The 16,017-nt window shown below is 33.0% G+C and overlaps 2 protein-coding genes across 2 annotated transcripts; both read right to left on the minus strand.

The window, feature by feature from the left end:
- LOC115983270 (DNA-binding protein S1FA-like) lies at positions 1 to 2,696 on the minus strand. Its single transcript, XM_031105913.1, has 2 exons — positions 2,511 to 2,696; positions 1 to 411 (listed from the first exon to the last, which is right to left on the minus strand). Exons 1-2 carry the CDS (start codon positions 2,562 to 2,564, stop codon positions 211 to 213), a joined length of 255 nt encoding a protein of 84 aa, XP_030961773.1. The 5' UTR covers positions 2,565 to 2,696; the 3' UTR covers positions 1 to 210.
- Positions 2,697 to 7,783: 5,087 nt separating this feature from the next.
- Positions 7,784 to 10,619, minus strand: LOC115987460 (L-type lectin-domain containing receptor kinase VIII.1-like). Its single transcript, XM_031111002.1, has one exon. The coding sequence runs from the start codon at positions 10,392 to 10,394 to the stop codon at positions 8,247 to 8,249; it is 2,148 nt and encodes a 715-aa protein (XP_030966862.1). The 5' UTR covers positions 10,395 to 10,619; the 3' UTR covers positions 7,784 to 8,246.
- Positions 10,620 to 16,017: the final 5,398 nt, after the last annotated feature.

Below are 16,017 nucleotides of genomic sequence, written 5' to 3' on the forward strand. Positions count from 1 at the left end.
AACTCCAACTAGTAAACAAAGAAGGCATTCTAAATTCTTAAGTCTACCCAAAGGGTTAATTCTAATTAGAAACTTATAAATATCCAACAAGTATTATGGGGGAAGAATGAAAGTAACTAGCACACACTCTCAACACCAAAGGAAAATTTCTGAACAAAAGAGTTCAACATTGAGATTTGAGAGGAACAAGAGAAGGCACGTCTTAAGTTTCTACTCTCCAGGTGCAGAGACACCTTGCTTCAGTTTCTCCTTCTTCATCTTCTTCTTGGAGACTGGCTTCTTTTTCCTTGGAGGAAGGGTTTTTTGTGCATACAGGTAAAGTACATAATTTCCAACCAGGAATGTCAACAACAGCCCGCCAACAATAAGCAGAACTATCAATCCTGGGTTTAACCCTTTGGCTTCGGCATCCTTGACACATCAGAAAGCAAACAACTAAAATAAGAATCTGAGAGAGGACATGACCACCACACAACAATTATGCAATCCAGCATATGGAAGAAAAACATCAAATTAGTACATTATTCTCTAAGGAAATAATGCTTGCATATTTTGCTAATAAAGTTAATTTGAACACATACACAAATGGCCAGTCTTTAAGATTAATTCCAGTTCTATTCTTACTTCTGATCAGAGATTCTGGTGCATAACCTACCACTTAATTATATCTAAAACACTATTGAAGGGTAGACAGACATCATCGGCAAGTGAACATTTTTGATATAAAGCTAAATGTCAAATTGATTACTAAACAAAAGGTGAGCATCTTCATGTATACTGGAATTTCTCAATGAATAAATTACCATGCAAGATTAATTGTAAAGGGAAAAAAACAGAGAAATGAACAGAAGTATTATGCAGTTTTCCAAAGGTTCAGATCAACTGGAGTCTGCAGTTGAACTTATATGAACAGTACATGAATATATGACTTCCATTTTTCATTGAATAAGTAAGCGAAAAAGACCAAATGCAATTCATTCAAATGTTAGCATATATGGAGGATGATTTGGCTTTAGATCTTTTTATTTTAAATGGCATTCATAAAATATGAAAGAAAAAATAATTCTATTGATAAAATTCATGTGTGCGTTTAAACCTAAGGCCAAAATCCAAATTACACCCTTTGAATTTGGGGGAAATGTCATTTTTGTTCTTAAGGTTTAATTTCTGTCATTTTGGTCCTTAAACTTTAACATTTCTGTCAAATAGGTCCTTTCATCCATTGTTGTCTATAAAATTTCTGTTAAGTAGAGTAAAACATCTAAGGGACAGGGCAGACTAGGATCAAGAGCACCCTGTCCATTCCTCAGGGCGGGCCACCTTGTGGGTTGGAAGCAAGGCAGGTCGGGGGCAGGACGAATTGGAGGTATTATCCTATCCCTAATGAGGTGCTTTCCACATTAACGTGGTAGAGTTGAATGAGTAAAGGAAGTAGTAGTCGTGAGAGTACCATGAAAGTGAGAAAGCAAGTATTTTAGGGAATAGTTTATAGAATATGTAAAAAAAAAAATATATATATATATATATATATAGATAATCTATGTGTAGAAATATTGAATTATATTATACATATAGAAAATTTAATAATTTTAATTATATATTTAATAAAAACATATGGTTTGCAGGGCAGGGACTTGTCACCTTTTTGGGGTGGGGAAAGCCCGGAATAGAGAATTTTTGTCATCCCTAAAAAAGTCGTCATATCACATATGTTTTTTCTTCTAAAGATAATTACAATATGCTGCTAATTCTATAGCTCAAACCTTTTCCCCCCTAGGGGTCCCCTAGACCCCTAAGCACATTGTGCATGGGGGAGGTGCTAATTATGCTGTTTAAAGCAGTTGTCATATCACACATGAAAATACTTTAGAGACCAAAATGACAATTCAAGAATCAACTTGACAGGAATGCCTTTTCTTTTTAAGGACCAAAATGAAAAAAACAAAACATTAGGGACCAAACGACAATCCAATCTAATTTGTATTTGATTAATATATGGATTTGAAATGATTAGGCGTAATATATTATTTCAAAATTTATAACATGAACTAAAATCCTAAAACCTAAAATCTGTCCTAGTTACTAAAATTCATATCAATCAATTTATACAAAAAACGGTTCTTCAAGCCCCTTGATTTTAAATCCCCAAAGCCAAATGCAAACCTTGTTGAATTTGAATAAGAATTGTGGCCAAAATAAAAAATCACAACTTCATTGAATAATATAAACAAAACGAAAAAAAGAGCACAATAATCCGAAAATTTCGATTCACTGAAAACTAATTCTTTACCCATGTTTGTTTATACAAAAAAAAAAAAATACAGAATTTCAATTTCCTGAACTCCATTGAACATGCATGGCAAACAAAAGCAAATTCCGATATCAATATCAATTATCTAAAATTATACACTGGCAGATCTTTGAATTAGAGACATAAAGATACAAAATTTAATATTTTTTTGACAGATCTCGTAAAAAAATAAAAATTTTAGAGTGAAAAATTTGCGTACCATGCGATCGAAGGAAGGAGGGACCTTGCCGTCGAACTCGAACGATTCGTCCATGGCTGTGACTCAGTGGTAGAGAGAGATCAGCTCTGCGATGAGCACCTGGGAGAGAGTTTAACTGTAACAGAAATTGAGATCTTAGGGATTGCAAAATTGGACTCAGCTGCAGAAGGATCAAAAAGAAACGGTCGTGTATTGATTTTATAGGCAGTGAGTTTTGAGGAAAATAAAATATTTTTTAAATTTGCCCTTGGTTTTTCATGTATTTCGGTGCTTGCCTTATTAGACTTGGTGTAATTTCTAGAGTAAAGCACATCAAAAAATTTGACCATTTTTGAGAGTTTGGTAAGGTTTTTATTAGTTCTTATTATTATTATTATTATTATTATTATTATTATATGATATCAATTTTTTATTTTATGGATGACAATTTGCTATATACATCAAATTTTTTTTTTATCCCTAAATTTTCTCAATTTCTTTGTGCCATTTTCAGAGACGAGTTATTATTAAATAAGACTTCTTCTGTAATAATTTTGTCATTGTTTCAATGTGTCAGATTGTGATTGGATGATTATCATTTTTACATTGATTATTTATTTATTTTTATAATTTATAGTCTTGTGTAGTAAAAAAAGTGATGGTCCAATAAATTTTTTTTCCCTTTAGGCTCGGGAGTTGGGCCATTATTGGATTTTGAAAACGGGCCAGCGAATTTTCTCTTAAAAGTGTTGCTAGAAGCAGAAACATTATTATCGGCCGAAAAAGTCCAGGACCACAAAAACTCAAATAGGCCCATTCCTCTATGAGTTTTTCTTCGCACCCTATTAAGAAGTGTCCTGCTGTTTATCAAAATAATAATAATAATAATAATAATAATAATAATAATAGTAAGTGTCCTGCTTAGCAAAATAGTAATATTAAGAAGTGTCGTGAAAGTTAAAAAAAGTAAATATTGGGGTTAGTGGGTTACACTTAAAAAGACATTCAATTATTAATCGCCATGAACATTTTTGAAAAAAGAAAAGCATCTTTTATCATAATTCATTGCTACATATACATACAAATCATTGTAGTTGGGTGTTTTTCTGGATAATAGTACATAATTTGACTTTATTTAAAATAATATATATATATATATATATATATATGAAAACATCATTTTTAAGTAAAATATTAAATACAATTTAATTTGTCAAGATTATTGAAACCTAATTGAAACTCTCGATATTTTTAATAGAGACGCTCAGGTTCAAATCTTTCTCCCCTAATTTATTTTTGGTAGCTGAGAGAGCATTTCATTTACATCAAAATTAAGTACATAGGTCTCTACTCTCTATCCAGAGCAACTAGCACAGCCTATGAGAGTGAATGGGAAAACAAAGCACCAACAAAATCCTTATTATTGGCTGCCCATTTAACCAGGGCATGCGCTACACTATTCTTAGATTTGCACACCCACGCGAATTTGCAGTATGCAAAATGACTATTTAATTATTTAATATCTTCTAAAATAACTCTTAACTGCTGTCATCAGCTGTATTTGACAAAGCATCCATACAAACCATAGAAGATAACTCTCAAATTATCCAAAAAAACAATTTAACTTGTCTTAGGCACTCTTAAGAAAAGAATATAAATATACAATTTTTTTTAATAACTTGTTCATGTGTCTTGCCTTCAGCAAATATATAAATGATTATGAATCTGTGGGTTTGTAAATTTATTACTTTGATTTTCCCTCAAATTGGATAACCTGGCAATCTTGTCTTAATAGTACTTCTCCTCTCATATCTGGATGATGTGCATGATTCGATGTATGATTTATGGATTCCTCTATTGATTGTTAAAAATGGGAACATTTTGAAAAAGCTTGATCTACTAAAGTTTAAAGGCATGCTTTATAACCACCGTGCACCCTTAATGTGATGACCACTTCACAAGAAAAAGTTCTTGTGGGGTAGGGAGTGGAGGGACAAGGCTCCGGATTCAAGTTTTCAAGAGAGAACACGGAGTATTGGATTTGGTAGAGGAGTTTTCACAATTGTAACATCTCATCTCGTCCAGTACAAAACATAAACGTCACTTGGCCGTAAAGTAAAAACTAAATTATTTTGTTAAGAGTTTTGTAGTTTATTGGTATTAGTTGTTCTTTTTTATGAGAATGACCACGATTCAAATCATTCTTTCCTATTGTTGTAACTTGTAACTATTAAATCTGAATGAAAAGCCAAGTGCTATAAACGAAAAATTATTGCTCAAGATTAGGCTATTTACATCCGACACACTGGGCCATATAATAGCTAAGAATAGATCTTATATACAAGATAAACCATAATTTCAACTAAAAAATAGTGAGTTTAATAAAATCCTTCTTAATAGGCCCAAATTATTGGTTTAAGACGTTCAAACTTCAAATAGTCCAGTTTAAAACTAGGTAGGTAGGGTCGAGTGTCGAAAAAGAGTAATTTTAGACCCAATAATTTTAATTAAAATAAAATTGTTATTTCAAGAGGAATTTGAACCTTAACACCTTTACAAACAACATGAGATGCCGAATGCGTTAATATGCTATTGGATTTCACAACATTTGAGTTGGCGATTTTTTAATAGTTCTTATTTCTCATTACTTACATAATTTTTTTTATCTACCATTAACAATTATTCACCTTAATAGCTGTGTAATATTTTTTTTAAAATTTTTTATAACCCTAGATTTATTGATTAAAAAAAAAGGCTATCCGTTGTTGGATGTCTTGAAGCATTTTTTTATAACTGCAATGAATATATTAACAGAAATATTTTTTTACTAGAAAATTACAGTCATTTAATTGACTAAAATCCTAAAACTATATAATTATATATATATATATATATATATATATTGTAAGGACTCAATTTGTAACGATTCCAAATTCATATTGGGTTCGAACGTTAAAGGTCCAAACAATAAATTTGTAGAGCGTGGATGTCAAAGAACTAGATTAATTTCAAAAGAAAAACGATTAAACTTAACATTTATAGATGGATTAATACCAATATAACGATCAATTTCTCCTTGAAACAAGTTAATTAAGTTCTTTATTTCATAAGGTTTTCTTCTAAGTACTAATTGTTTAGAAGTTCCGATCCTTCTTTCTTAATGTATTCTTCCATGTTATATACTGCCCTCTTGGTGTCATCTTCACCACACACGTGTAGGTTGGGTTCGGGGGATCCCTTCCTGTCCCATCCAACACTTTCTGGAACCTCCAATCAGCAGCTGTAAGGCTGCTTCATCACTGTTTAGACATCACCTCCAATTTAATGCGGCTAGAGAGTTGGTTGAGAGGCAATTAATGCGAAGGCTGTTGTTGTTAAAGATATTTGTTTACCTTTTCTTTCTTACCCTTGGTCTCATGTCCCACCTTTAGTGGTAAGGTAGCTCTGAAGTGTGTTTGTAACAATATGACGTTCAGGTCATCCTCGGACATATATTGCCGAGAAAGATTTTGTCCTCGAACAAATACTGAACTCACCTCACGTGATATCTACTCTTCTTTTCATTCGGTTACCTTTATAACCTGATATGGACCTCTTCGGATGGACCACAGATCCAGTTAATACGGTTTTAATAATTATTGATTAACCGGCCCCCACACACACACATATATATATATATATATATATTTATATATTTATATAATGAACAAACCATAAAATTATCTCCCATGTTTTATCCGACATCATATAAGTTGGCAATTAAATTCGCAGCTACCGATTTCACTGGCACCGTCCAAAACAAGCTTGCCATATGAGTATGAACCCATTATATTATCCAACAATATCATTGCATCCTTGTGTACCTAATCTGTTACCAACATGTAATTTAAAATTTTCGTGGCAGACAATTATTTTTTGTGGGTTAAATCAAGAGATTCAAGACAAGATTCTGGCGTTAAACGTGCTTATGCGTTGTATATATAGGTCAGGAACAGTCACGCTTCACTATGTCTAAGATTTTGGGCTCTCTGATTGGATATGGATAAAAATAATGCAAACTGTTTAATCCAACTATAGCATTATCACATGATAAGAAATTTTTGGCAGTGTTCTATTAAAAGCCACAACCTCAACAAGAAAACTATTGTACATGAATGAGAGCTGAAAAGAATCTATCATTGTAGTTGGAATTCTTTATACAAATGCAGGTTACTCATATAAATTTTCGGGTCCCAACAGAATAGACAAAGAGGCACTAGTACTACTAGTCTACAACCATATAAGAAAATTTTGTTTGCACCTTTTAATTAATGCATTTGAAAGGCAAGAGGCAAAGTTAAAGTTATTCAATTCACCATCCTACTTTTAAGTAAAAAGGTTAGATGGGTATAACACTAGAAGGTATCAAATGATATTATGTTAGCTATATTAAAATTTAATAAGTGTGAGACATATCAGGAAAAAATAACTAACCTACTAACAATTAAAAGATATACTTGTTATTTTTGCATATATGTTTCTCGTACAAATAATGTGGTATTATTTGATATATATATATATATATATATTTTTTTTTTCCGTATAACAGTGTACATAATAATTTCTATAACCAGTCACCTTTAGACAATGAATTAAAACATAGCAGAATTATAGGGCCATTCGATTTACTAGAAACCAACATAGTGTGCTGGATCTGGGCCATAAGACTAGGAAACTGGTAGCATAATGTGCATGGTGGAAATTTCAGTGTGAATTGTCCATTACTACATTGTTACATCATACGCCAAGTCGCCAACCAACCACGCTACTATGAACTTTCCATCTTTTTGCAGATATTGTGAAAATGAAAGACTTTTTCGGTTCAAAAATGTCCAATGATTTGTTCTAAACGTCGGTCGAATTGGCTGATTGAGCTAGTTTGACATAGTTTTTGGCTGCTGTTCTCTAAGCTTTAGCTAAAACCTTTAAGCTTAGACTTTATGCCAAGTCTTTTTCTACAAGGATAACCATTCAATTGCCTACTAGTTTTCCTTTCGAGAAAAGATGTTTTAAATTCGATTCTCTTTTTTTTCCTGTCTTTAATTTTTCCCAAAAGAAACAAAATATATAAGTCAAGATTCTTGTGATTAGTGCTTGTTTAGGGTGCTCACTCCAATTAAGAATGATTGACACTTTAAAAAAAAAAAAAATATATATATATATATATATATATATATCATTAATGGGTACTATGATATAAGAGATAATAAAATTGTTGAAGAGATAATAAAACGTCCTTGAAAAAAAGTGGGGGATTAAATAAGAAACCAAGATATGTTATTAAAGAAGAATTTGTGCACTCAATTTCATATTATTGTTACATTATCCGCACCAGCCACAATTATAAAAGACTTCTCAGAAAAGTGTCTGATAAATATGCACTCCTTTTGACACTATGCTTTACCAAATCCCTACTCAAACTCTAATGTTTACTTTTGACTAATGGATTCCTTGAGAAAGCAACCACTGCCCACCTCTCTCTCTCTCTCTCCACAAAGAAACCCATCTAAGGAAAGGAAGAAAATGACATCCACTCTAATTGTATGATGGATTATACATATTATCACTCATAAACAAAATTGTACCTCCCCAAGCCCCACTGAACTTTTTGCTTGCTTATACAGTGCATGTCATGGGTGTTATTAAATATACATAAACAAATGAATACATATACTATACGAACCAATAAACAAACCCTTGAGGTTATGAACTTTGTGATCATACTAAATCAATACCATTGAAGTCGTTCTCTGATGATGAGGTGGAGATGTTAATCATAGCATTACAGTCAGAGACACTGTCTTGCAAGCTCAACAAGAGGTGTGAAGTGCTAAAACTCATAGAGGGCTTTGCTCTTGGGACAATGGGAACTTCAGCTTCACCCACAAGCATTTGGACCACCCCTCTCATTGTGGGTCTAGCCAATGGGTCAGGATGAGAGCAAGCCAATCCGACCATTAGGACCCTCATCATTTCCCCCTCATCAAATTCATCCCCAAGTCTTGCATCAGCTGCAGATAACAACCTCCCTTCTCTATGTAAACTCCAAACCCATTCAACCAAGTTGCTACAAACCCCAACTTTACCAACAGTAGAAACATCTTTCTCAATCGGTCTTCTTCCACTAGCCACTTCAAGAACCACAGCTCCATAGCTAAACACATCAGTTTTCTCTGTAGCTCTCCCAGTTAGCAAATACTCAGGAGCCAAATACCCCATTGTTCCAGCTGCCACTGTTGCATCAGGAGATTTATCATGCTCAATTTGCCTCGCCAATCCGAAATCCCCTAACCGGGCATTGAACCCCTCGTCCAGCATTATGTTACTAGTCTTTACATCTCTATGAATCACCTGATTTTCACATTCTTGATGCAAATAAGCAAGAGCAGAGGCCACCCCAAATAAAATTTTTCGCCTATACGGCCACGGCAAAGGCGTTCTAGCTTCAAACAAAGCTTTATCAAGGCTCCCATTAGGCATTAAGTCATAGACTAACAAAATTTCACCCTTCTCATGGCACCAACCTTGAAGCCGAACAAGATTTCGATGCCTGAGAGTTCCAATTATAGACAATTCAGACAGAAATTCATTCTTCCCCTGACCATTATGACTACATCTCTTCACCGCAATAATGTCACCAGTCTCCGGCAATATACCCTTGTAAACAGTCCCAAATGCACCATGACCAATAATTCTATTGGCATTAAAGCACTTAGTGGCTGACTTGATCTGTTTATAACTGAATTCCCTTGGCGTTTTGATAATGTCCGTAGCAAGCGAATCAGAATTCCTCACATGCTTGACCTTCTTAGAGTAAAACCAGATAAAAGCACCTGCAAATAGAGCTAAAACGAAAGCCCCAGCAGTGACCACTCCAGCCACAGCTCCTGGGCCTTGTTTACAGAGCTGGTTATGACAAGAAGAAGACTTACTGTTTTTCTGTGAAGTAGGAGTACTCGATTCTGAATTGGACCCAGATGGAGCTATTGAAGGCGGTGGTGACCTCGCAGTAGCCGTTGTATTCATGAAACTAGTCGTTGGAGGTGGAGGTGACAAAGAAACTGATGAACCAGAAGTCGAATCAAACGAACAACTAAAACTCCACCACTGGATACTGTGAATCTCTGTGCTCCCTTGAGTCGACCCTGAAAACCCAACGTACATTAAGTCATTCACGTACTGATCCAAGTCCAGACTGAACGACAATAGAGGCTCCTTCGGTTTCAGATTCGAGTACGAAACCGATATGTTGAACACTCCAGACGACCCGTCGTACTCGATCCACGCGTTAACCGCATCGCCACTCTTAAGATCGATATCCATGGCGTCCAAATCTGCGACCTGCGTCGAGACCATGCTGTTCAGATCCAACCCCACGTGGTTTCCATTAATGTCTTTGAACTCAACGTCCATAAGGGTATCGAACTCGACCGCCAGAAACCCAGACGGCGAACCCGTCTCGTTGACGAGCCCGAGGAACCCACCGGCATCGCCGACCGTATCGTCGACCGGCGAGATTACAAAAGCGAGCCCGCCGCCGATCGAGGACGGGTTCAAGTTCGTGACGGAGAAGGTGAAGAAAGTAGAGAAGCTCGCCGGGACGTGCGTCCCAGGTTCCCGGAACTTCACCGGCGAGCTGTAGAGGACCTTGCCGGCGGCGGAGTTGGGAACGGGGAGGTCGCCAGTGAGCCTTACGCTCCCATTGTTCATGTGGGCATCGCCAAGGAGCTTTAGGTTGCTTATAGCTAAGGTCCCGAAGTCGAACTCAGTGGAGGCGTTGGTAATGGGAATGTTGAAATAGCAAAGCGAAAGTGTAATAAAGAGAAAAAAGACAATGCCTGAAAATTTGCAGGAAAGTCTCAACATTGCTCAGTTTTTTTTTTTTTTAGTGAATGGCCATTTACACAGAGTTTAAGGGTCTTGCTTTGGCCTTAGTGGGGTTCAGATTAGTGGTGTTTGAGATTGAGAGAGAGTTTGGAAGACACAAAGAAGATTGAATCACGAGCTTTGTAAAGACACTGTAAGAGATAGAGAGTGAGAGAGAGAGAGAGAGAGAGAGAGAGATGGGAGTGGATTGGGTTCTTTGCCAAAAAACAGAACAAGCGGAGCAAAGAAACAAAGAATACACAATGAGAGAGAGAGAATCCTAAGGAGAGTTGAAAAAGACAGGTGGAGAGGAAGAGCGACACGTATTCTTTTCATAACGGTTATTTTTTTCGGTGATAAAAGAAACCTTTTTTTATTTCCTACCTTCAATTCACATATCCTTTTACGAATACACTACTACACGGGGACTTTTGCTTTGCTTGCACGTGGTTGCAATGTCAAGTATACTTCACGCTCTTTTGGATTTTTTTGGCTTTACTTGGTACTGCTACCTACTACCTAGTACCTTGGGTTGAATTGGCTCATGGTTTTAATCTTTTATTAGTCACAGTAGAAATAGAGAACTTCTAATTTTAGATAAATATATGGTTTTATAAGAGAAATCACATTTGTCAATCGATCTATAATAGAATACGAGGTAAATTATGCACACCTAAATAAATTATCCATATCAGTCTATGTAAGTTTGTGTGAAATAAGATGCAAGCTATAGTAATTGTTTGATTCTCAAAAAAAAAAAAAAAAAAAACCTATAGTAATTGTGTAAATATATAGGATTATTATTCACATGCAAATCTATTTTTTAATACTTCTTTACTTATATATACAAAAAGATAGATTTATCTGCGAGTAATACAAAATTGATAAAGAAATAATATTTGAATAAAATCTAGTGTATAATAAATAATATGATATAGGTGTTTTTGAAAAGTAGTTGTGTAAAACACAGAAGGTAGGTTCTTATGCTAAAGTAAAAGGCTCCCTCTTGATCTAAGTACACAATATTTAACTATATCCATTGATGGATAACCATTTTAGAATGCAACCGAGATTTTTTCTTGATACATCATAATTAGGAGAACCAAAATGTTTTCATTAGAAACACCAAAAGTTATGTATATCATACAAATTAATTATACTAAAGTGAAAGTTTGAGAAAATTCAATTAAGAATTCTAGTCAATGATTCTTAAAAAAAATAAAAAAAGTTAAATTCTACTTACATACCAATTTTGTGTCAAGCAAGATCATCATAATATTCTGATTATTTGATTCTAGGTATTTTTATATTTTAAACTCGAATTTCATGCCAGATATCCTTCCAACTATATTTTAGTTATGTCAATGGAAAGTCTTATTGTAAATAATTTTCTACATTTTCTTGTGTTTGGTAGTATAAAAAAAAAGAGAGTCGTAGGAAAATTATCTCTTAACTTCTCTTATTTAGTTTAGCGTGAGAAAGAGTCGTTTTCCACTAAATTTTTTTGGAAAACAACTCTATCCACACAAAACTAAATAAGGAAAACAACTCAATCTCATTAGGAACATCAAAAGTTAAATTATATTGTGTTAAATATAATAAAGTGAAAGTTTGAGAAAATTCAATTAAGAATTCAAGTTAAGTGATTCTTAAAAAAAAAAGGTTAAATTATACTTACATACCAATTTTGTGTCAAGTGTCATTCTAATAGTCTTATCATTTGATTCCATGTATTTCTATATTTTAAACTCGAATTTCATGTCAGATGTCCTACCAACTATATTTTAATTATGTCAATGAAAAATCTTATTGAAAATAGTTTTCTACATTTTCTTGTGTTTGGTAGTATCGAAAAAAATGAGTCTAAGGAAAAATATCTCTTAACTTCTCTTATCTAGCTTAACGTGAGAAATAGTTATTGTAAGGGCACGATTTGCGGCGACCCAAGAAAGATACTGGGTTCGTACGTTTAAGGGCCCGAACAATATCATTTGTAGAGCGTGGGCTTAAAAAGCTAGGCCCGGGTCACTGAACAGCGGTTAGCCATGGTGTCTATGGAAATTTGCATGAAGGTGAATCCTGACGAGTTTAACAAGATCTTCTTCTGGTGGTGACAATGAATGGTTCCAGTTTTTAGATCTTGTCCGAGGAGCTTAATGTTATTATTCTCCTCTCCCAAGACTTCCTAGCCCTGAATCCCCTTCTCTCTTGGTTCTCCTTCCCTTTTATACTAGCATTTACCCCCCTTTTAATGTCCATGTGTAAGCTCCACTTTCTGGGGTTGAGACTTGTCCTATCCGCCCATACCTAGAGTGGTTGGGAGTAGTTGTAAAAGCTGAATAGCATGGTGGAAGGCATGGACCTGTCAGACGCAGAGTTCTTTATTGCTGTATTGGCAGCTTTTTTCCCTTGACCTGCTCCTGCACTGAGCTCGTCCTTTTTCTTTAGGCGTTCTATGGGGTGTTGAGCATGGGATCGTCCTCGGCCACATCCTTAGGCCTTTTTGGGCTTTCATTATGCGTCCTCGGCAATAGGTCTCCTCGGTTTGGGCCTTGGGCCCTAATGTAAAGTGGGCCGGGACCACAAATTCTCCGGCCCCACAGTTATTTTCCACTAAAATTTTCTGGAAAATAACTCTATCTCACGTGAAGTTAAATAAGAGAAGCCAAGAGGTAGTTTTCCAACTCATTTTAAAGTTACTACCAAATATCGAAAAATAAAATAGTTTTCTAAAAAATACTTTTTGAAAAATGATTCATTTTTCAAAAAAATGTTATTGTCAAAATATACAAAGTGTTAATTATGTTTCCGAATTCTTGTATATACATTTAGAAAATACAAAAAAGACTCAATTTAAATTTATTATACTTCTATGTAATACAATGAATGTATGTATATTATATATTACATGTCAGGTAAAACTATATATTTCTTATTATGTAATACTGAAGATGTTTGGCGTTTGGTTGACCTCATAATATTTTGCCACATTAGCTTTTGAGGCCACAAAATTTTACACATCATTATTCTAAAATATTCATCTTAATTAAATTTAAATTTCATTTTATATTTAAACACTCAATTAAAATCTTGGTATATTCTAAAAAAAAAATTAAACTCTTAACACATCATTTATTTTAATTGTAGAATATATAGTTGAATTCTTCTATTACCACACATAAATTCACAATTTTTGTCACAACTCTTTTACGTGTAAGATTGTGATTGTTTACTTATCACTTTCATATGGACACATCATTTTTTTTTTCCACCAATCACAATCAGCCACATAAGGGTTTTGTGGCAAAAGTTGTGCATTTTTTTTTTGTGGTATTAGATTTTCCGTATATAGTTACATATATAAACACAATTATAATAAATGCTTAATTGTAGAATATTTAGTCTCACATACAAATATAATCATAATAAATTATTATATTAATAACTATCATATATATATATATCTATGGACAAAACTTATATACAGTACCTTAAGTTCCCCTCTTAAGATTTTGCTATATAGCTACTTAACTTAAAAAATATACTTCTATCTATGAAAAAAAAGTCACGTGGCAGAATTTTAAGAGAGGAACCTAAGTAACAGTACCTAAGTACTGTATCTCTCTCTATATATATATATATTGAGAATCAACTATTATATCTAAAGGACAGAGAACAAATTATACTATATTGAAACTTTTTCATGCATTACATATACAGACTATAGTATATATACAAATTTGATTTGATCTGATCAACTAAATATTTTGATGTACTTTCAAAAAAAAAAAAAAAATCCCAATTCGGTCATCATTATTTGATATTTGTGATTTTTTATTATTATTTTGCATCTTAAGGTTTCATTTATTAAATTATAGATATTCAATTAATATATGGTCTAAAAGTTTGCTCATTTTTTTTACTGGCCTAACTCAGATTTCATTGGCTAATTGATTTGGACTTCATATTGACCACGTCAAAAGATTTGAAATTAAGTATGTTTCTCCCCAAGCATCAATCGTATGTATTTTATTCAAAAAAAGCCAATTTACCTAACTGATACTGATATAATTGATTAGGCGATTGGTCATTTGTCGTCATTAAACTTACTTAAAAAATTTCTTCTCAAAAAAAAAAAAAAAAAAATACTTAAAAAAATGGGAGAAAAAGTACAATGGACATGTATAAAAATATTTGTTTGTTTTTTCTGAGCATAAATTTTATATTTTTAGAATTTAAAAGTGGTAATTAGCTGGTGGTTTTCTGCAAATATCAAACTTATGTCCTCCAAATCCAGTTTATATTTCCAATTAAAAAAAATTTATTAAAAGCCTCTTATTCTAGATCTTTAAGGGTTATTATTTTTAAATAGTTGTTAAAAGAAAAATGTTAGGACACAACTTGTGGAAGTGATATATTGTGATTAGTACAACATCATTGTTATATGAGTCTACCAATGACACTATTTTATTAAGGGTGTAAGATAATAAACCTTGTAATTTAAAAAATCAATAAATTAAACCTTGAGGTTTTGAAAATATTAAACCTTTAAGCTATATTAAAAGGACTGTATATTAGTTGAGTCAAGTATTACAAGTTCAAGATTATTTACTTAATTTTATTTCAAACAGTAATCGAACTTAAGTTCATCACCAAACTAAATTACATGGTAAAACCTAGTTCATTTTTTTTATTGACCAAGTAATTAAGGTTGTTCAAGTGTTTTTTTTTTTTTTTTTTTTTTTTTTTTTTGAGAAGCCAGATCAGAGATCTGGGAAACTTTATTCAACAAAACAAAACTAGTGAACATCATGCAAAACTAACGGAGCAATATCAGATGGCAAATCATTCAGCCAAATCTGATCCCCAACGTTTGACTTAGCTTTCTTAGCGAGAGCATCAGCCACTGAATTACAAATGCGACTAACATGAACAAATTCCACAAACTGTTGTTCAAGTGTTAATTGATTAACTTATTTTATTTCCATATATGGTAAGAATCAAGACATTTTTATTTATTTATTTATTTTTGTTCTTTCACACACTAAGTAAATAACTAATAACTAAATTATAGTTCAAATATATCATGAGAGTCAATTAGATAGAATGATTTTGTTTATGGACTTATAAAAATTAGATTCACCAACCATGTATTAGAATCGACTATTTATATTATCGATAGAATTACAAATAATAATATGATATTTATGAGCTTATTTATAAACTTATACAATTCAATTTCAAGACTATATAAGTATTTTTATTTGTACATGTAAACATATAAACATATTACATTATTTATACTAAATCGATCCTCATACTCACTAGCCTGTACATGAAAAATATTAATATTTTTGAACTTAGCTTATTTTATAATAGACCCTAAAATTGGACTTGAGTTTGGTTTTTATGCTAAATCAAAAAAATATAAACAAGTCTCTTTATTTTTCTTGAGTTGTTTTTAAACAACTCGGTCCATTTATATCATTATATATTAAACCACAAACACAATGTTAGCACTTAAATGAACTGTGGTCTAATTTCTTATTTTGATCAAAACCTCATAATTTCCTTTGTTACTTTTTTTAATACAATTTCCTCTGTTACTTAAAAAAATATTTAA

Source organism: Quercus lobata, chromosome 4 (assembly GCF_001633185.2).
Source record: "Quercus lobata isolate SW786 chromosome 4, ValleyOak3.0 Primary Assembly, whole genome shotgun sequence".
NCBI lineage: Eukaryota > Viridiplantae > Streptophyta > Magnoliopsida > Fagales > Fagaceae > Quercus > Quercus lobata.